The 22,935-nt window shown below is 38.4% G+C and overlaps 1 protein-coding gene and 1 long non-coding RNA gene across 2 annotated transcripts; one reads left to right on the plus strand and one right to left on the minus strand.

Moving 5' to 3' along the window:
* Positions 1 to 637: 637 nt before the first annotated feature.
* On the plus strand, positions 638 to 6,531 carry LOC126674360 (pentatricopeptide repeat-containing protein At4g35850, mitochondrial). Its single transcript, XM_050368804.2, has 13 exons — positions 638 to 746; positions 819 to 954; positions 1,043 to 1,205; positions 2,014 to 2,079; positions 2,169 to 2,266; positions 2,497 to 2,614; positions 2,700 to 2,909; positions 3,041 to 3,117; positions 3,975 to 4,068; positions 4,954 to 5,019; positions 5,097 to 5,174; positions 5,345 to 5,446; positions 6,005 to 6,531. Exons 1-13 carry the CDS (start codon positions 719 to 721, stop codon positions 6,101 to 6,103), a joined length of 1,335 nt encoding a protein of 444 aa, XP_050224761.1. The 5' UTR covers positions 638 to 718; the 3' UTR covers positions 6,104 to 6,531.
* A 27-nt stretch (positions 6,532 to 6,558) lies between these two features.
* On the minus strand, positions 6,559 to 7,211 carry LOC126674361 (uncharacterized). Its single transcript, XR_007639517.1, has 2 exons — positions 6,964 to 7,211; positions 6,559 to 6,889 (listed from the first exon to the last, which is right to left on the minus strand). It is a non-coding gene; the product is annotated as an uncharacterized LOC126674361 (long non-coding RNA).
* Between the last annotated feature and the right edge of the window lie 15,724 nt (positions 7,212 to 22,935).

The raw sequence follows: 22,935 nt of genomic DNA on the forward strand, positions 1-22,935 counted from the left end.
CGCGAAAACGTTTTCATTTAAAACCATTGCTATCGGCCACACTTGAAGAGTAGAAAATGCCGCAGTTAGGCCCTAGTGGATTTTGGTTAATTATTTTGAGTATTTAAAACTAACATGAATCTAATGGATTCACATGGTAAATTTGACTTGATTTTTAATGGATTTTATATTATTGTGTTCAGGAGAGTAAATGCACTTACAATTCACGTAAAATCCACTTAAGATCTACTCGTATATGATAGATGTTAACATTTGGTCTACAATAAAATTAACAAGTCAAACATTCAACAGTCAACAGTCAACAGTCAATTATCAACTAGTTAACAATTGGTAAACATATCACTATTAATTGTTGTTGGTCAGCCAAATTTCAACGAACAGTCACCGTACTTCGCCGAGTGGTCGCCGAGGAACCACTACCTGCTGCCCCCACACTTCCAATTTTCCATTTCTAGTAATCTTGTAAATATAAAAATAAGTTAAAATGGTTTAAATAGTACAGGAAGTGTAATTTTTGAAAGTTCAAAATATTTTTATAAATATATTTCAAAATAGGTGAATTTTTTTTTTCATGTTTATTTTGGAATGTATGTATCAAAACGACGAGTTTGATATCAAAACGACGAGTTTGAAATCAAAACGAGGCGTTAGAATGAAGAAAAATACTAAACCTGTTGTGCAGTAAAACCCTATTTTCTTCACTTCACTCATTCAAATCATGAAGCTTCTAATTCAATCAATTTTTGGTAATTCTCTCTATCATATCCCTCAAATCAATTCAATCAATACAAACATAACCATTTACAATTAAATTGTAGGTCACCGGAGTCCGCTGCTTAAACGGTTAGGCCGCCGTTACTACGCGGCGTCAACGGAAGAGTACGCGAAACGGAACTACGCAAATAATGTGTCGGAGTACAATACAGTTGTTGGTTCTGTCACTGCTCAACGCAGGTCAATTAATCATTTCCTCGCTAACTCTTTTCATTTTTTTTGATGGAATCTGTATAATAAGGATGGAATGAAAAATGGTGAAGTGTAGGCATTATCTGTTGAGAGAAGTGTACGATGATATGGTGCTGGATGGAGTACAGCCGAGTCGAGATACCTTTCATTCCTTGATTGTTGGCACAATGAAAGGAGCTCGATTGCAGGATGCATTCTTCTTTTCTGATCAAATGAAAGCTACGGGTTTGCTTCCCGATGTACGTATTCCCTGTCTTCCTTTATTCAATGTTTACATTTTTCAGCTCTATGCGCCGCAATATTGAACTTAAAGTTTGTAAGATGGGCAAAATTTAAAAAATATTAGTTTTAAGATGGGCAGTGCTATAAATATTAAGACGGAAAAACTGAACTATTAAATTTTTATATTCATATTTTTCAGAGATTTAAAGTAATAAGGTATGCAATTGTCCACCATAAACTTCTCCTCGGATTATCATGATGAGCCTCGTACAGTGATATATAACAGAACTAAATTAGTTAATAGATTTGCTTGGTTACTGGTGTATAAGTGCTCCTAGCATTAAAATTATCACATTTCTGGTTTGTAATAGTGTTTATTTGTGATGAATATTGCAAAAAGCACACACTAGCAAGCAATTTGGGATGTGACATAAACGTCTCTGTACATTTCTGGGTTTTACATCAAAATGCTTTGTTGAAATTTGAAAGAAATTTCATGGAAGAATTTGTTTGGGTTTCCATAACTCAAATAAAGTTTCTTTTAGATTTTTCTTTTTGTGAGATTTTCATACTTGGAATGTCTGGGTCAAGTTATCCCTGTCCTTATCTAAAAACTGGGAAATTTAACTTTTCTATTTTTTTTCTTTGAAGAGGAAATTGAGCAGCGGTTTTTATTTGCTTAACGGAAATTTTTCAAACTAAGTTGCAGTTTTTATTTGCTTAACATAATGTTTGAAACTAGTCAGATCGGATAAAAAGTTTATTTACAGTAATCTGGTAGAACATTTTGCAGTTCATTGATATGGATTTTACTTTATGTAACAGGTAGTTTTATACAACTTTTTAATCTCCACATGTGCCAAATGCAACAATTCTGACCAGGCAGTGAAGGTATACTTTTGCTACAAATTTAAATACTCTCATGTCAGATACTTTAGAAACCATCTTTGTTATGAAACTTATTCTTTTGCCATATTAAGATTTTTGAAGAAATGAAGAAAAATGAAGTGAAGCCAAATGGACAAACTTATGTGTGTCTACTTAATGCATGTGCAGCAGCTGGCCGATTAGATCGAGTGTATGCTATTCGCTCTTGCTCTATGTTTGTTCTCTTTATTTTAAGCCAGTGACTCGGTGTTATCGACTTCCTTAATTATATGGCTACTTGTTCTGTATTACGCTAGTGAGAATTGCCTTTTTCTGTACTAGGAAATATGTTAGAAATATGCTTAAGTACCGCAAAATCTCCCAATGTCCTCTTTGTGATGCAAACAGTGAGGTATTTACTGTCTAAAAATATCTTTACAGGTATGCTATTGTCCGTGATATGACTGCAGCTGGTGCTGCTTTGAACAAGTTCTGCTATGCAGGATTGATTACTGCACACATGAACAAGAAGCCACTATCCGATGATACCTCAAAGAAAGTAATTAAAAAAAAGTTATTTCTGCTTTGAAGATCTTTCATCATCTTAGTCTCAAAGCTCTTCTAATGTGATTTTTTTTTCATAGATAATCGAATTTGTTGAGCAATCAAAAGGATGGTCATCTGCTGAATCATCAAGTTACAATGCCGAAAATGTAATGATGGGTGTATCTGAAGAGGAATTATATAATTTACCAACTGCCGACTATGTTCACAGGCGAGGAGGATTTATAGTTAAGCAACTAACCGTATATCATGTTGCATTTCATGCCTGTGCAGAACTTAGGAATGTTGAGGTACTTTTGTACATCTGTATTTATATTTTCGTTTGCTATAACTAAATACTCATATTTTGATTAGTTTTGACAGGCTCTCTTTTTATGTTATTTGTATGCCAAAAATATGATTTATGCTTACATTGTACTAGGCCATGGAAACTCTTCTAGAAATGCTTAAGAAGGATGGGAAAACTCCAGATGTCTTTATTGTGTTGCAAACAATGAGGTATTTATTGTCTATACGTATTCATAGTCATTAGCTTTTAGTTGAGCTATACACCATTAATGAAGAATGTACCAGTAAAAATGATTTATGTTGGCGTACATGTAGATTTATGTGGCTTTATATCTAATTCTTAGTACATGCTTATCCTTACTCTTAAATAGGGATCAATTTTCTAAGAAACTATTATGTTATTGCACTGATAATTTTACTTGTTTTTCCCCCTCTTAAACGTTCCATCTTGACAACTAGAAAGTAGGACTACACACCTTTTTATAGATAAACACACCCTTAAAGTTTAAAGTGACCAGGAGCTCCATTTCTATTGCATAGCATATATCACATGAGGCTCAGGCATATAAATATATTGTATGGGGAATAATGTCATGGCTCTTCCATAATAAAATACACTTTGTTGACAGGTAGAAAGATGTATGTGTTAGCCTGGTAATGATTGCATCAAAGATATTCTCCATAAAATAGCCATAGTGAAAACAAAGAAGTTTAGAAAGTGTACCTTTAATTTGTCAGAGAAGAGAAGAACCAGAAATACACACTTAGAGATAATAGTCTGAATTTTGTAAGTTAGAAAAAGATGAGAATGATGAAGTTGCTGAATGATTTGATACATTCATCTTATATTCAGAGTCAATAGGTGCAGTTGAATTAGTATAACATATGCCAATATGAGAACAATAGTTGGACAATAAAGGAGGCATTAGTTGAAATTGTTTAAATGATAATAGTCTAGTACCTCGCCTTGTTGGGATAATAAAGCTATTGCCTGGAAGTTGATTTTTGAGTTGCACTTTTCAACCGTACAATAGTTTAAATTGTCTTATAATCCCATTTGTACCTAGGTGTTATCTACATTCTGGAGACATTGACAATGGTGCTAAAACTTTTGAAGAATACATGAATTCCGGAAGGACTCCTGCAATTGAACTATATACGGTATGTTTTGGTAACAAAAACTACATGTTAGAAGTCGGATGATCATTTTAATATATCTTGTAAATTGAATTTTAATATTATAATAGGAAAAACTATTTTGTTGCTTTTGTTTTATGGCCAAATCCAAGGGATAAAATAGTAACGAGTAATGACACAACTTGATGGATGTAACTACATGTCACTCTGTTACTAGAATTCAGATGTACTGGTGGGGTAGAGTTTCTTTTTTGTAAATATGAGTTTCAAAATTAGCCTTATTCTTCATTCTTATCATTCCTTTGTTCTCTGAAATGATTTATGTTTGCATCATTCTTCATACTTATCATTCTTTTGTTCTTAAGTGACTTATGCTTGCCTGGTGCAAATAATGGAAAAGTTTGGGGTGTCAGTAGACCTGTTCATGGGTTCAGGCCTCCTGGGCAGGATATTTTCAGGTTGGGCCTTCCTCTCTCTATCAGGCGAAGCCCTATCCCAAACTGGGAAAACCTAAATATTTCCAAGCTGGCTTGGGAACCTCATTCCTGTAAGCTCAGCAAATCACATATAAAAGTATACATATGTTATTGGGCCAGCCCTTTTCAAAAGAGTAGGCCCAAATAGTTGGTCCAGGCTGGATCAAATATAGGAAACTAAGCTCAGTCTGAGATTTGATCTAGTCTAATTGTTAGTGGAAAATGGGTTTTTTGATTCTATATATTCCTTACATCTGCTTTATTGTGAATTTTGGAGTAGCTGCCTGTTTTTTCGCGCCTGCTGGTTCCAGTATATATGTTCTGTTACTCTTGGCTCTTAGTAATCTATTCTAGCTACTATTTTCTTTTTCTTTATTATCCCAAATTTTCAGAATATGGTCATCCTGAGATTATTTAACTTATGTGGTTGTAGACGCTTGTAGAAGGTGCCATGGTAGGGTATACTCCCAAGGGAATGCAACTTGCTCAGGATACACTGGTATGGTTGGGCTATTATCCCTTGTTTTCTAATGCTGTGATGACTATGCTTATTCTATGGATTCTTGGAAAATGCAGGTAAACATGACTTCCAGAAACTATTTCTTGAGTCCAAAACTAGGAAGTGATCTCCTCCTTGTAGCAGCTGGTGAAAAGGTGAGGAAATTGCCAGTAGATTCTGTTTTATGTCGGTATTCATTTCTTAATTTGCTGGGCAGTGGAAAGAACCATTTCTTATACTTTTCAGTTATTCATCAAAATAAAATAAAATCTATCAGTTGAAAATTTAAGTTTAACTGCCAATGACTTGTAATTATATTTTGCAGACCGGTGGATATACAACAGCTAATTATATATGGGACCTGATGCAAGCTCGCAAAATAATTCCTTCATTATCATCCGTGGAAGCATATTACAATGGTCTAAAAGTGAGTCTTCTTGCCTCCATGTTGGAGATGTTTTTCTTTAATCAATTGTTTTATTCTATTTAAATAATTAAGTACGTATATTGCTGCTGTGAAGCAGTATGTTTTCCTCTGATATTTATATGCTTATCTATTAATATAATAAAATAGATAAGCATATAAATAAAAAGATTCGCTGTCTTTTAACCGGCTGTTCTTCTTTATATTATTTAAAGTGAAAAAATAGTTCAAAGTAGAAATTGTGAACATTCAAGTCGACCAAGCTACTCATTTCTTACGATGAAAATTGTTGAAAAGGATCATAAACCTTTTGCGACATTTATGTGAGTTTGAGTTGGCCTACACCAATCAGCTCCCGACTTACGGAGCCAAAAAGCTCAAAATAGATACTTGAGGACGTAGTAAGGAAAAAAGCGGCAATTGAAGCGAGAAGCATAGCAATTGTTCTTTGCAACTTTTAGTTATATCCCTTGCTTTTTATGCTTCAAATACAGCAACAGGGTCTTGATTTTTGTAATATATCTGCTTATTTGATTGATGGTCAAATGACTTTGAGCGCAGGAACGTGAGATACCTGGAGACGATCCACGGCTGTTGCAAGTTTCTCGTATTTATGACAACCTACGTACACGATTTGGAGGTGGACCAAGACGACAATAATTGTCTACATTTTTGATGTATTAAACAAGGGCATTGAAAATGAGAGCTTCAGATTATCAGTGAAGAAATGACAGTTGACTCTGCTCTGGTTCTTAAACAATGGAAGGCAACCAAATTGGTGATCAATCAATCAATCAATCATAAGAGTAAAATTTGGCCGCTGTTTGCTTGTTTTTATCTTTAACTTTTTCTCCTCTAGTAGTTTAGTACTGCATCAGGTTTAATATCCGTATTGAATTAACTTTTCCTTTGGGTATTCGATCAGGCTCATTAAACAAGCAGCTATTACTCAGCCCGTCTTCTAAGCTGCATACCATTTTCATATAGCTATTCTCAACTTTGGTGCAAACTAAATTAATTGATTTATAAGTGTAATTTTAGAATAATGTTACCTATCACAGGATTATTGAGCTTCACAATTCTCGTAATTTTTTTATGGATTTTGAAGGACTAAATTTTTCTAAACTTTTATTTCATTAAATAATTAATTTATTTTATAATGATACATTAAAACTCATTAAAACATCTTTTTTGATAATTGGGGAGGGGGAGCACTTGTGGAGAAATTGAGCCTACGACCTAGTGGATTGTTGCAAAATGCTTACACCGTTTGAGTTACAGCTCATTGAGTAAGTTCATTGGTACTCATTAAAACATCTTGTATGTTGCATTTAGGGAGCCTTGATAAATTATAAAATCTCTGAGGTAGATCCACGGCGGTCCAAAGATTTTAAATGCACGAACAAATGTCAGAGAGAACCGGAAAGAGTACCCGGCTGCATACTTCTACGGTCAAGTCAGTTTAGTATAGAAAGAAAAGAGAAGAAAACGAAGTGTAAAATGTGAAAAAAAGAAGGTACCTTTGGGTTCAGCTATAACGTGGGTTATATAGATATTCTCTTCATTGGAGGCCTTTTCTCTAATCTTCATACTGATTTGCGGAGTTGTCCATTCTGTTATTCCATTAGGGACACAGGTCAGGAGAGATGGCACGGGTGTATTTCGTGTGTGGGAAAGAATATTTCATATATCAGAAAATCTTGGGTGCTTTCTTTTTTTTATTTTACCAACCAAGTAATGTGTGGATTTATCTATATCTCGGTGAATGTTAGAGAGTGGGTCTTGCAGTTGAAGCAGCGGTACATACTATGGGATGTCTATATCTTGATATCTCTAGATATTATCCTTGGAACAAAGGATCAATTCACTACTTCAACTTGGCACGAAAGATCAAATAGGTCCAAGTTTGCAAAACAGGATTAATTCAACCCACAACTATGCCAAACCGGTTCAAACACACCTTCCTCCATTCTCATCCCCGCAAGTGAAATACACACTCTATTGTGGAATGGATAAAAGATTAAAAAAGATTCTTAATATTTATATTATTGTTAAATTTATTGTCAAATTAACACTTAAAAATTTTCAAAAATCAATTTGACTCTTATAATTTTAAACTTCGTATATAGAATAAAACTTTTATTATATTTTGTACTTTGTACATATTATATTTTAAACCAAATTGTAGACACCCTTTTTTGGATTGATAAAAGGCGATAAAGTATTAAAGCGTCCAATGATGATTTCTAGAGAAATTCGTCCGGGTGTCGAGCTTGTGGTCCACCTATTTGAAATCAAGCGTGCTAGATCGGTGCACATTGATAAATTTGAGGGATTAAAGTGTAATTAGCTGCAAATAGATATAAAAGTCCAAAGGGGTCATAATGAAGTCTGAGAAATCGAACTAATTGCTATGCCCTAGAAATTTATGGGCCAATTTGCAAGTTTGACGGACTAAACCGACCATTCCATATGTTCCATATTCGCTCTAGAACTTGTTTTCGTGTTTCTTGGCTTGTTTTAGCTCGAAATTGGGCCCAGTTTGAGGTCATGATTCTGTATTAAGTTGTAGTTTTATATTCTTTTTTGTAATGGGCCAGACCCAATATATTTTAGGTTGTAAAGCCGTTTTTATAACCTGTCCCATCATCTAGTCCCTGAAATCCAAGCCCGTTAGAGACCAAAAACTTCTAGAAGCAATTTCAGGTTCGTTTGAACTCGGAATCGACCCTTGTTTAAACTAGTGGATCCGTATCGATGAGACAAAGAACTTCCATGTTTTGACCGATTCTAGATTCTGATCACACAGATAGACAGACTCCAGACGAGTGTCAGACATTTTGGTTCTTCAAGGTTAAAAAGTATTCCTAACCTTGTATGTATAACAAATGCACTTGTGTATCTTTGCAATGTTTATGTGCTTTTCAAAGCATGTCCAGATCCAATATTAACAGGAGCAAGTCCAGCAAATCACTAAGAAATCTTAGGATTGCCATCAAAAGTAAATAATGGTTGTATAGGCATTCAAGATGACCTCATTGAAATCAATATCATATATACATCCGATTTAGTCCTTGTGCATGCAATATGATTAAGACCCACCTATGTCTGTTACATGATAGAAACCCATGATTAGATGTTTATTTAGGAGTATTTGCTACATGTCTTATATGCCAGTCCAAATCGAGTCATATGCGCGTCTCACATGCTTTATTGCTTTCCATTACCAACTTTCTAGACTTTTTTACATTTCCATCACATTATCACGTGGATTGCATGTATGATTATGATGAGATATAAAAGATATACCCAGTAAATGAATATAATCGATAAGCCAAAGTATAAAAGTTTTGGCAGTGTTCATCAACCCGGTCTTTTGGTCCGATGCACGATTATTTCACCCATAACCGCGTGAGGGTGTCTAGTCGGTAGAAAAGGTATTTCCTAGTTTAGCTAGGTGGCAACTCCATTTTTTTAAAACTTTTCCAAATCCGAAGTCAGCCATAAGCCTAAGCGAGCGGCTCTCAAACCCCGCTCCGCTCATAGTGGCAACTCCACTAGGGACGATCAAACTGTTTTTAAACATTAAAAACCCAAAATGTTATCGAAGTGTTTTCAAAAACAATTGCCTTGGACACAACCATACGACTTGCGTCTTATCGATCACATTCATTTACTAGATATATTTTGCACCTTCTGCATTGCATTAGACTTTCTCTTCCCATCTTACTCTGTAGGAGTCCCATTTTACCTGCCTCAATGCTCATAGACGATCTCATATTCTGATATTGAACTCCACTGCCCAGAGCAGCTTATATGGAGTAGCATCACTCACAACCCAGTACCTCGGTCGTTTACACTCATGATTGAGGGAACTTATCACAAGTATATTTGTCTGTCGGGACCTTGAACCGGTTACTACCAAAATCCATCGACTCAGCCCACATGCATTCCACCTAGGTTCGAACTAACGAACATACCATACGTCTGTCTATTTGAATCCAGCTGGGTTTAAACAGAAGACAAACATACATGTTATTTGTATGGAAGGACTATGTACATTATTCGTCTAAAGACCCTATATGGAAGAGGGCTAAAAAGGTCCATAAAATTTTATTTGCAAATAAAATGTTTTTTTAACTTTAAAAATGACTATGACACGTGAAATTTTTTATCCGAGATTTTAAATGATATGGACATTCCACGTAGATATGGAGTAATGGAACAAAGGGTTTAGTTAATGGTGTTAGATAAAAGGGTTTAAATGTGCTGATTTTATAACGTTAATAGCTCATTGGAGATCGAAAATTCATAAAGGGCCTACTTGTTCCCACCATACACCATAGGGGCATATTTTCCCCCTTTTGGCCACGTGGAATATGACAAAGACATTCCACATAGGCAGAAACTAACGTTTTGTAAACGCTGTTACATAGAGGGGCTTATATGGCCTACTTTTGAAACGTTAGGGGGTTTAATTGAGATCCAAAATTCAAAAATAGTCTACTTGCTCCACACCCTATACGATAGGGGCATATTTGCCCCTTTTCACAATAAAAATAGGAAAAGAGTTTCATATGGACATGACTAAGTGATAAATTACTAAAGCTCTAAGGTAGATCTACGGTGGTTTAGAGACTTGAAGTGCACAAACAACAGTTAGAAAGAACACCATAAGGGATTTTCTTTCGTTCACTCCGATGATCAAGACAATTTATTATCAAAAGAAAAGAGAAGAGAAAGAGATGTAAAATATAAGAAAAAAAAAAGAAGATACCTTAAGGTTTAGCTATAAGTTGGTTTATATAGAAGGTCTTCCTTTCGTTGGATGTTTCTTCTCTAGTCCCCATTCTGATTTACTGAGCTGCCCATCCTGTTATTCTATAACGAACACGTGTCAGGCATAACTGACACGAGGGTATCTCGCGCGTGTCAGAGAATTCTTGGTGGTCCTCTTTTTTCTTGTTAAGCAAGTAATGTGTGGATTTACTTGTATCTCGGTGATGTAGGTATGAACATTAGAGAGTGAGTTCTACTGTTAAAGTAAGAGTACGAGCTACAAAATGTCCATATCTCGGTATCTCTAAATATTATTCTTATTGGGCCTTTGAGCCTTTTGATCTAGTGTCTATAGTCCGGGCTTCATGATCCGGGCTTAGAGGTCCTTTGGCTTATGGGCCAGGATAGTTGTTTGAGCCTTTGGCCGGATTTGATCTTCATTGGACTTAGGGATATTTAAGGCGTTGGAGGTTGGTTCGCCCCTATATTACATTATCAACCTAAAATTGTCTTTTAAGGGTTTATTTGTAAAAAAATCTCATTTTTTTAACTTTTAAGTACTTTAAGCACCATATTATAAGTTTGATAACCATCTTAGGGCCTCCCGAATTCCCATAATTTCAGCCACTATTGGCTCAAAACTGCCCCTAAAATTCACATCCCTTGCTCTCAACAAAACTCCATTACTATCCCTCAATGTATACCCTACACTAATAGAACTCCCACCCTTACCACAACTAGCATCCGCATTTATTTTAAAAAAACTTCCACTAGTTTGGACCACCGGACTTGCCCATCATCCTTCTCCATGGTAATAACTTTTCAAAGAGAACTAGTAGCTTATGATTTTTGCCAAGCAATTAACTGATGGCCTGCTGAATTTACCAACTCCAAAATCGACACCCCCTTCTTCAACCACTAAGTTGATTCTGTTGCTCCATAAATGCCAACAAAGCATCGCTGCCAAACTTGAAGATTCAGAGTCCATTTCCTATAACCACACGAGACCCATTCCAAGAAGCATAAGCAATCAACCTCCAGCATACCCAACCCAACTTTCCTCTAACAATCCTTTGCAAAAGAGCATTTAGCAAACAAGTGCATCACTATTTCATCGAAACAGTTACAAACACGGCAAGAAGCAGAAATAGACACTCTTTTTGTGGCAATAGCATTGCATGTAGGCAAATAAGTAGCACAAACCCTCTAAAAGAAGTTCTTAATGTGCATCGGCACTTGCATGTTCCATATTTATCTCCAAACATTATCTGCTCTAGTTGAAACCTCTCCCTTAATAAACCTATAAAAGTTCTTAACTGAAAACTTACCCTTTAAATCCGGCATCCAGTACCAATTATCCTCAATATCCCTAATACTTAACGGGATTTTAAAAATGCTAGCTGCAACATCCGGAGAGAACAAATCAACCACTAAATCAATATCCCATGCCTTCTCCTCAACCATCATTAATTGGCTCACCTTTGCTTCCTTGTGAATATTGGGCTGCGAATTAGTGATGAGACACGAGTGCGGACCGTCAAGCTAAGGATCTTGCCAAATTCGCGTGCTCTTTCTATCCCCAATTCCAATCCTTGTTCCTTTTCTCATAATCGATTGCGTTTCAAAAATAGTACGCCAAATATAACTTGGATTGGATCCCAACTTAGCATTCAAAAAATTAGAATTAGGGAAATATTTAGCTTTAAACACCTTAGCCATTAAGGTATCCTTTATTGAAATTAAACGCCAAGCTTGTTTACCTAACATCGCAATACTAAAATCATGGATTATTCTGAATCCCAAACCACCGAATTGTTAAGCAAACAAAGTCTATTTCACTTAGCCCATTTAATGCCCTTCCTCTCAAAACGCTTACTACTCCACCAAAACAAAGTTATCATTCGTTCAAGCTCATCACACAAACCTACCGGAATTAAAAAGACATTCATAATATAATTTGCTACGGCTTGAGCAATGGACTTAATAAGAACTTTCTTACCACTTCTCGAAAGGTATTTTGCATTCCAACCCTTTACCTTATGTCAAATCCTTTCTTTGATAAATTGAAAGATTTGGCTTTTATTTCTACCAATAAGCGAAGACAACCTAAGGTACTTGCCTTAATCCTCCACCACTCTAACATTAAGGACCCCCACAATAGCCGCACCAAAGTTACTCTCCACATTTCTACTGAACATCATTGGACTTGTTTAACCTTCTAGCTAGAGAGCTTTTCGTATCCATAAAGAATAAATTTAATTTTTGCCACCTTCTCCAAATTAGCACGGACTCTTGTACTTAGTCTTTATAATTCAATTTTACTCATCTGAATATCTGAGCAAACCATTTATTATTAAGGGAATTTTTTTTTTGGTAAGCCCATCCGGTTTTCAAGGCTTCGCCCTGACTAATCCGGATCCGACCCGTGTCGCGCACCTGGCATGGTGGGTTAGTCTTCCAGTGGGAATTTTCAGCATTCACAAGGACTCGAACCCGAGACCTTGCTTATGCGATACCAAGCCGCTTACCACTTGGACCAACTCCCATTGATATTAAGGGAATTTTTTTAACGGACCATCAAATACGTGTTGTCATATTTAGTCTGCACGAGTCTTACGAGCTTTGCTGAAATCAACTCATCAGATACGTATTCTCATATAATCCTTGAGTTGGTTAAATATTTTAATTTAAAATTAATTATAATTTTTTTTCAGATTCGCCTACGATCCTTTAAAAAAATTAAAAGTAGTACAAGGGTCTGATATATGAGTCTAGCCCTAAGTAGCACAGAAACAAAAATGATATGAAACAGACACGGAAAAACCACATTTCTTTAAAATGAAGGACACGAAACGTAAAAAAAATATAAATAACAAAAATATTAGGTTATTGATGGAGTCTGCCTTCTGAACCGGTGAGTAAGACCTGCAAAACAAGGTAGAAGCTAACCGGACAGTGGTTGTCCGATTAACTCTCCGATGCTAAAGTCAGTTTAGAGCTTTGAGCCGCGTTTTGTGTATATGAATGTAATTGTGATTCTAGGCATACCTCGTGCTCCTTTTATAGTAGTCGAATATACCTTGTAAAGTCGTAATAGGCAGGTGAATCCTACTTTGTAGGGATTCGGCAATATCGTAGGGATTCTCCTAATTTATCGAGATCTACCTTAATCTGATAAGAGTCCTATTTAGGAACGTCTTCCTAAATAGTCTTATCTTCCTAAAGTAGAGCTCATCCTTCCATATATAGTGTTTGTGTCCGAATAGGACAATACTTCCATTCTTGGTCGATTACCCGAATCCCGGACCTAACGCGCTTTGGGCGGATCATGTGGGATTCGGTCTTTATTGGCATATCACCGAATCTCAAGGGATTCGGTATCAATTGGCATATCACCGAATCTTAAGGGATTCGGCGTCTCCTTCATATCTTAGGATTTTCAGGGGGAGTCCGGTATCACCTGAGAGTGGATCTCCTGTGACTCGGCTCCATTATATTTACTGTAGGATTCGGTATCCATCATTAGCCCCCCCGCAAGTGAGCTGAAGTAATTGGTATTCATGCCTTAGTGGATTTTAGCTCTTTTGGAGCTGAGTCCTCTTATACGGGCGAGTCGCTTTGTATTCCGGGCGAGTCGTTTCATATGTTTGTGGGTGACGTTTCTTCTTTAGTAAGATTCTGTGTTGCCACGTGTCAACATTTAGTGATTTAATGATTAATGATTTATTCAAAACTCTTCATATTTAATCTCTTTGCATTTCTTCTTTTCCCTCTCACTTGCTTTTCGAATGTTTTTTTATTTCTGCAACTATTTCTTCTTCGTTCTTTGTCTGATCATTTGGTTCTTCATGACTTGTTTTCTCCAGATCTTCAGGTATGTTCCTTTTCGCTACTTGGATGTTAAGATGGTTTTCTTGCTTGTATATGTTCTTCATGATCGTTGTTCTGGAAACTCCTTTTCTGTTCTTGGTGTTCTTCAATGTGTTCTTCAATATATTTCTTGTTTGATCTTTATTTTGTATTTATATTTGTGATTTCCTGTTCTAGGATGCCTCTTAGTCGAGTGGAAGATGCATGCGCTACTATGGCTTTTACCAGATCAAAGCTTCGTAGGAGTGAAGTCTTAGATATCTATTTTAAGTATAGCTTTCCTTCCGACTATAGGGCAATATTACCTGGTGCCGATATGGCTGCCTCCGATTCTCCGGGTTCCTCTTATAGGGCGGTTCTTTTTGAGGAGCAGTTTGCTGCTGGTCTTAGGTTTCCCTTAGATTCGTTTTTAGTAGAAGTATGCAGGGATTTAAAGGTTGCTCTGGGACAACTTTATCCCGGCACGATTAAAGTAGTGCTCGCCTTTTCGGAGGCGTGTAGGCTTCGGGGTTATGCCCCTTCTCTTAACGTGTTGTATTATTTCGTAGATTTTAGGAAGTGCGATGGTTGCTTCGTTTTCGCCCTTGGCAGAGGAGGGCGATCTCGTATTTATCTTCCTTGCCTGACCAGTCGCTGGCGGAGGCGTTTCTTTATTGTTTACCATAACTTTGCTTTTCTTCATTTTTCGGATGGTTTTTCTTCTCATCAAGTTCGGAGTTGTCCGTCTCCTTTAAGTTTATCTGAGTCAACACTTGCTTTCGACATATCTTTCTATGGTGCTATTCAGCGTCCTGTTCTAGATGTCTTGGTTAATAGTCATCTTCGGCATCGATGGTTTCCTTTGGAGGATCCTCCTCGAGGCTTGGCGGATCTTTGCTACTCCTTTATTCAAGGTATATTAATTTGCTTAAATTCTTTTGATGTTTCTTTTGTAGGATGTCTTCTTCTTCTGACGATTTTCTTTCCGGATTTCAAGTAGATTTGGACGTTCCGATGGGCGTTCCTGACGCTCATATCGCCAACATTACTCCTGGCGATGTTGATGTGGATGTAATTCCTGCTGATGTTCCCATTGTTTCCGTCGAGATAGCGTTGCCTGCGGGCGATGAGGTTATTGTTGTAGATGATGATGATTTGGCTGATCCAGTAGGTGATGAGGCGGTCCCATCGCTACCTCCCCCTCTAGCATCATTTACTGTCTCGGGGGGAGTTGGGGATGTGAATTCAGGTGGGCTGGTTGTTACTGATTCGGAAGAGATTTCCTTGGGTCGAAACCTGGATTCTCCGTCTAGGAAGAGACGTCGAGTTGGCGATGTTTCTCCATCGAGGGAGAGTCTTCCTGGAAGCTCTTCTTCTGCCCCAGATTTGGTGCAGTGGGTCGAAGGTCAGAATCCCGCTAGTTTGCTTAATCCTAGAGTGTTGGCGGAATACATCCGAACTTTGGCGATTCCTGATGATGTCACATGGTTTTGTTCTAGGCCGGGTCAGGAGCTTTCCGATCTGGCTTGTTTTCATGGTTTCTCTGTAAGTGTTTTCTTTCTTGAATATAATATTTTTTGATTCTGTTGTTTCCTTACTGATCTTTTTTTTTTTGGTGTTGTAGGCTCTTCAATCTGTTTTGGTATTGAATGACCGCCGCCAGTGTGCTGAGGAGGAGGTCGAGCGTCTATCTTCTCTTTTGGCGACTTCCGAGTCTGAGAGGGAAAAGTTGAAGGCATCTTTGGAAGAGCATGATTCCCTTTTGGCGCAACTTAAGGCGCAGGATGCAATTAACGATCGCCAAGTCAAAGTGATCGAGAAGAAAACCAATGACTTGACTCAAGAGATTGAGGAGCTTATTCGAATCAATACCCTTGTTGGTGGGGAGAGGGATAAGCTAAGGTCGGAGGTTGAAGGTCTTCACATCCGTTTACTTGATACGAAGGCTTTTTATTCTGCTTTGATAAGCGAGTATCGCCTTGCGATTGGGAGGAAACTTCTGGAGCAGAATCCTAATATTGATCTTTCTGGAGTTAATGGGTTGGATCCCCAGGCCATCGCTCGTGACCTTCTTGTCAAGATATCTAAGGACCGTGTCCAGTAGTTTTTCTTTTGATTGTATTTCATAATGTACGAATTTTGTTCTTTTGTAATTCGCAATTTATGAATATATTTTCTTCGTGCTTCTTCAAAAGTGCGCTTTTGCTTTATATCAGTTTTTCATTTATGTACTTGTCTTGCCTCGAGGGTTATTCTAAACCCTTTTCTTGGCGTTGTTTTTTTTTATATAGTTAATCTAAACTCTTTTATTTTTGTTTTTGTTTCGAGTTAATCTAAACTCTTTATCTTTTGTGTTTTGAGTTAATCTAAACTCTTTTTTGGCGATTTGCCTTTTCTGAGTTAATTTAAACTCGTTTTTCTTGGCTATCCGCCTTTTGTGGCGATTTGCCTTGTTCGGCGATTTTGCCTTGAGTTAATTTAAACTCGTTTTTCTTGGCAATCCGCCTTTTGTGGCGATTCGCCTTGTTGGGCGATTTTGCCTTGAGTTAATTTGAACTCAGTTTTCTTGGCTATCAGCCTTTTCATGTTGATTTTCCTTGTTTGGTGATTTTGCCTTTCTTGATTTTGATCTTTAACTCATTTTTTCATCTTTCATCTTTGATTTAATCATTCGTGGCTGTTCTTGATTTTTATTTCTTTATTGATTCGTCTGGCTAATCATATAGTAGGGAAATTGAACTTTTATTGATAAAAAGACTGCATACAAAATATTAAAGATAGATTTGACGCCATCTGGTAAGACATAAAATCGTTACCGATGATGGGTCATTTTCCTTTCCTATTCTTCCTTCTTTTCGGTCTTGTTCTCTTGAAGATCCACTACTGACTCGTCATAGCATTTCTTGGCTATTCCTTGGTCTCCTCTCAGCGTCACTACTCCTTTTTCAGTTGGTATTTTCATTGCCAACGCTCTTATGCTAGTCACTGCCGCCGAATCATGGAGGAAAGGTCTTCCTAGGATGGCGTTGTATGTTAACTCCATGTCTACTATGTTAAATAGTGACATGACTTTCTTGTTGATTCCTCTTTCTGGGCCGATTATTACTTTCAAGGTGACTGCTCCCAGTGGATTGATGGAGGGGCCACCGAGTCCTGATAGCGGAATTGGGACTCGACGTATGTAATACCCCAAAATATTTTAAGGTAATTAAGTCGTGCCACGTGTCGTGATTTCCGATAAATTAAATTAAGGAGAATTTAATTTAATTATATCGGAAATTCAGAATAAAATTAATGAGTCAATTAGCGGGATTTAAGGAGTTAATTTTGAAAATTTGGATGTGGAGAGATTTTGGGGCTAAATTGTAAATTTTGAAAAGTTTAGGGGCTAAAGTGCAAATTAGCCAATTAAGCCCGAAAATAGAAATTGGAGGATTTTCGATGAAAATCTATATTTTTGAGTTAGTATTATTTATTCGGAGATAAATAATACGTATTTGAATTAATAGAAAGATTAATTGAATAAGTTTTGGACTAAATTGAAACTTTTGAAAAGTTTCAAGGACCAAAGTGCAAATTAGCCGATTATGTACTAAAACCCTTCAGATGAAGGAATGAAAGATCCAGAGTCTTCATTCTTCATCTCTTTCTCATTTCTCTCGCTCGTTTCCGATCGATCCGTCGCTCGATTCCGTTTCTCGTCCATTTTCGACGTTTAATAGCTCGAATTGATCGTACTCTCGAGGCGAATCACGGTAAGCTTGACGTTTTACCGTTTTGTTGATTATATTTTAAGTTATATCGATTCAAAGTTTTAGGCCACGAAACGATTTTATCGTTTTATCGAGTATAGGATTGATATATAGCGTTTTGAGCTTAGAATACGCGTTTTGGCTGAGTTTGGAGCGTTTTTACGTATATAGCAGGTCGGAAACCCCGGAAATCGATTCCGGGGGATCGTGCACGACTGTACACGATCGTGTACTGTGGTACACGAACGTGTACTAAAGTACACGAACGTGTACCATCATATGGTACACGAACGTGTACCAAGGTACACGAACGTGTACCAAGGTACACGAACGTGTACCAAGGTACACGAACGTGTACCTCCCTGCACGAGCGTGCACCCTTCGATTCTCGCACCCTGAGTCTTCGTACTTCGATTGAATTAATGGAATTCACGTATTGAATCAGAAATCGAATAGTAGTTAACCTAATGAGGTTATAAGAAGATTGAATTGGAAGTAATTTACGATCCGTAAACGAGTTTGATATCGTTTAATGGGATATGCGTGAGAAGCACGACGACTAATGAAAGTAAAACGTGTCGAGTCTTGAGTCTAGAGTCAATCTTAGAATAGGATTCTGATGTGAGTCAAATGTTTTGAAATTGTTTTAGATCCAGTGAGACAAGAAGGAGCTGGACCAGGAGCTCGGGAAGCTTGACGTTTCTAAAGCCCCGACGTATTTTTGGATAAGCGTTTTCTGTGAGTTTATACGATTTGCTTTTAAAGTATTTATTTAAGCAATTATTTTATATTGCTTATTAATTGAATCGCATGTTTTATATGTGAAACTTTTATACGAATTGCATATGCTGGATTTGAAACCAGTATTGATCCGATGGAACGTGCTACCTATTGGGCGACAATAGGACTGTGTGATCACCAGTTTTGATATAACTCAGCTGGGAGCTGATGATGAATATGAAATTTACGATTGGGTTATGATTTTGATACGCAGAGTGAACTCGGCTACGGTGTAGCCTGGAAGTCCCCGTATCTAGTGGCTGGGCCACCAGCGAGTTGGACTCGCAATTGATATTTATGATTGGGTTGATCGATTGATTATTAGTATGTTCGAGGATTAAGGTTTCAATCGGATCTTGTACTTGGCTGCATATGATTGATTACGACTTTATGTTTTATTTGAATACTTATTAGTAAATATATGAACTCACTCAATATATCCCAATATACTGACCCCTCACAGATTTCCTTTCAGGATAAAGACGCTTTGAAGCAACGGACTTCTATCCTACTCCCAGAAGTCTGTATTTTTTAGTAAGTAAAGAAACAGTACTTTACTCTTAGAGCTGCAGTAGATAAGTATTTTGCAAGTCAGCTTGTATGTGTAGTTTTCTGTAAATATAACTTTAACGTTTCAAAGTTTTAAACGTTTACGCTTGCTGCGTTATTTATATTGTGACTGCCAGAGGATATATGTGCCTGGCATGTGTGCTTCTGCATGATACGTGTTTATTTATGTCATGCATGACGTTTATGTTTCGCGAGAAATTATTTTACGTTTTTAGGCTTGCTACGGGTTTCGGAGCAACCACTCCCATTCCCTAGCGCCGGTCTCGGCTCTGAGATTGGGTCGTGACAAAGTTGGTATCAGAGCATGGTCCAGTTACCATTGCTTATGTTAGAAGAGTGATTGATTTTCCTAGGATTCTACTGCCGCACATAGGACTCGAGTCTTGTCTTTGTTACGTATTCGTTTGATTTTCAAACTTTCAGCTTTCCCTCTAGGATGTGAGTCTGTCTTATGTGTGTGTTCGCTTGTGATGAGATGCGCGTTTATTACGGTATGCGTTTGCGATAATATGCGGTTATGTGGCTAAGTAACGCTGTTTGTCATGGTCAGGATGTCTGACCAACGACAAGAAGTAGAGCGAGCTGCCGCTGCAGCACGTAATGTTATAGAAGGGGCGCATGACGTCCATCCAGAAGCTCAAGATGAGTCTTCTGTTCACGGAGGAGGAGGTGGCCAAGAGGCCCAGGCGCAGGCACCTGGAGTGCAAGCGCAAGCCTAGCAACCTAATGTTGTGGGGTTTGATCTGAATCAGTTCCTTACGGGAATTGCGGCTATGCAAGCCAATCAGGCTGAGGTGCAGAATATGCATCGTGAGCAACTACAGCAGCAACAGTTGCGTAACGTGGCTTTCACTGACCGAGATATCGTTTTGGCTTATATGCGCCTCAAGCCAACTAAGTTTGACAGTACAGGCGATGCTCTTGATTTCCTCGAAGAAGTATAACGTAATGCTCGACGCCTGCAAGCTAATGAGAGACAGACCATCATTATGGTGGAAATGTCATTGAAAGGACCTGCGAAAGATTGGTTTCAGCAGCATATTCAGCCAACCATGGATACTATGACCTGGGCTGAATTTGCAAACCACTTTAGGGAATACTTTTTACCATATGCAGTGACGGAGAGTTATCGTAGTCAGTGGTTGACCCTGAGTAGAGGCAATCGGTCTGTGCAAGAGTATGTAACGGAGTTCACTAGAGTGAGTAGGTTTGCACCAGACCTGACTACAGACCCAGTCAGAGTGAACTCAAGGTTTGTAGAGGGTCTAGGAGCTGAATTTGTGAGTCTGACGTCTGATATCGGAAGGACCTTAGTGCAACTGATTGATAGTGCTAGGCAAATGGAAGTTTCTCTTATCCGTTTTGGAAGAATTCCTGACCCTTCCAATGTTGCACCTGTGAGAGATAATACGTTTCGCAGCGTACAGAGCGCACCTACCCGATCTTATGCTGGGAGTTATTCTCGACCTCCATCACGTCAACAGAGAAATAAGAGAGCTCGGTATGGAACTAGAGTCAGCACTTCGGGCACCGGATTTAGTGCCAGATCAATGAGTGACATGGGAGGCGGAGTTCCTTTATGTTTGAACTGTAATAAGAGGCACTATGGCGCATGTTACACTGCTAATGGAGCATGCTTTAACTGTGGTCAACAGGGCCATTTTGCTAGAGATTGTCCGAGGCAGATGCCTCAGGGTTCGATGACTACTGTAGTACAGCCTTCCTATCAGCAGCAGAGAACTGCGCAGCAGATAGTGTCAGGATATGATCAAACAGGAAGTACTTTTACTGGCCAGAGAGGCCGTGGTTATGCGAATCGAGGAGGAAGAAATGGCGGAGGACGCGGTACTGGCCAGACTTCGCAGGCTGGCGGAAGTCAGGCTAGGGTCTTTGCACTGAATCCTCAGGAGGCTCAGGCTTCCAATGCGGTGGTGCAAGGTACCTTTTCTATCGCTTCTCAAGACGCATTAATTTTATTTGATCCGGGCGCTACGCATTCGTTTGTTTCGCCTAGTTTTGCTAGTAAGTTAGGAGTGCAACCAGCGTACCTTAGGAATCCTTTATCCGTAGCTACCCCAGTTGGCGAAAGTGTGGAAGTTAGTATCGTTTACCCGTCTTGTCCTGTGAAAGTTCAAGGACGAGATTTGTTAGTCGACTTAATTTTACTCGAAGTATTAGCTTTTGACGTTATACTAGGAATGGATTGGCTAGCTCAGCACTATGCCAACGTGGATTGTCGGAAGAAGACGGTGACGTTTAACACGCCTGGAATTGAAGCGGTTTCAATTCAGGGTGATAAGATGGAATCTTCTACGAGTATTATTTCAGCTATTAAAGCTTGTAGTATGTTGAAGAAGGGATGTCAAGGATTCTTAGCAGTAGTACGAGACGTGGAGAAGAAAAGTATAAATTTAAGTAACGTGCCAGTTGTGTCGGAATATCCAGACGTTTTTCCAGAGGAATTACCTGGATTACCCCCAGATCGCGAGATTGAATTTTGTATCGAATTGGCTCCTGGCACGAAGCCAATATCGATACCTCCTTATCGAATGGCGCCAGCAGAGCTCAAAGAACTTAAGGATCAGCTAGAAGAATTGTTTGATCGCGGTTTCATTAGACCGAGTGTATCCCCGTGGGGTGCACCAGTGTTGTTCGTGAAAAAGAAGGATGGATCGTTTCGACTATGTATCGATTATCGACAGCTGAATAAGGTGACGATTAAGAATAAGTATCCGTTACCTAGAATCGACGATTTGTTCGATCAGTTACAAGGAGCGAAGTTTTTCTCCAAGATTGATCTAAGGTCAGGCTATCATCAATTGAAGATTCGTAACGATGACATACAAAAGACTGCTTTCCGAACTCGATATGGACATTATGAGTTCCTCGTTATGTCATTCGGATTGACGAACGCCCCAGCAGCCTTCATGGATTTGATGAATAGAACATTCAAACCGTACTTGGATCAGTTCGTAATCGTGTTTATCGACGATATTTTGATCTATTCACGTTCAGAAGAAGAGCACGCTCAACATCTGCGGATAGTACTACAGACGCTAAGAGAGCATCAGCTTTACGCCAAATTCTCTAAATGTGAATTTTGGCTAACGGAAGTGGCTTTCTTAGGTCATGTGGTTTCACAAAGCGACATTAAGGTTGACCCAAAGAAGATCGAAGCTGTGATAGAATGGAAGCGGCCTGAATCAGTTACGGAAGTTAGAAGTTTCCTTGGTTTAGCGGGATATTACAGACGATTTGTACAGAACTTTTCGAAGATCGCTGTACCTTTGACGAAGTTAACTCAAAAGAACGCGAAATTCAATTGGACGGACCAATGTGAACTCAGTTTTCTGAAACTGAAAGAGTGTCTGACAACGGCACCAGTCTTGGCGCTACCAGAAGGAACGGAAGGATTAACAGTTTACTGTGATGCATCAAGAATTGGACTAGGATGTGTTCTTATGCAACACGGTAGAGTAATAGCGTACGCATCGCGACAGCTTAAGAAGCACGAGGCGAATTATCCGACGCATGATCTAGAGTTAGCAGCGGTGATTTTCGCGCTAAAAATTTGGAGACATTATTTATATGGTGCCACGTGCGAGATATTCACGGATCATAAGAGTCTCAAGTACATTTTTGACCAACGAGAGTTAAACCTCAGACAGCGGAGATGGATGGAGCTACTGAAAGACTACGATTGTACGATACAATACCATCCAGGCAAGGCCAACGTAGTGGCAGATGCCTTAAGCAGGAAGT

The sequence above is a fragment of the Mercurialis annua genome, linkage group LG3 (assembly GCF_937616625.2).
Source record: "Mercurialis annua linkage group LG3, ddMerAnnu1.2, whole genome shotgun sequence".
Classification (NCBI taxonomy): domain Eukaryota; kingdom Viridiplantae; phylum Streptophyta; class Magnoliopsida; order Malpighiales; family Euphorbiaceae; genus Mercurialis; species Mercurialis annua.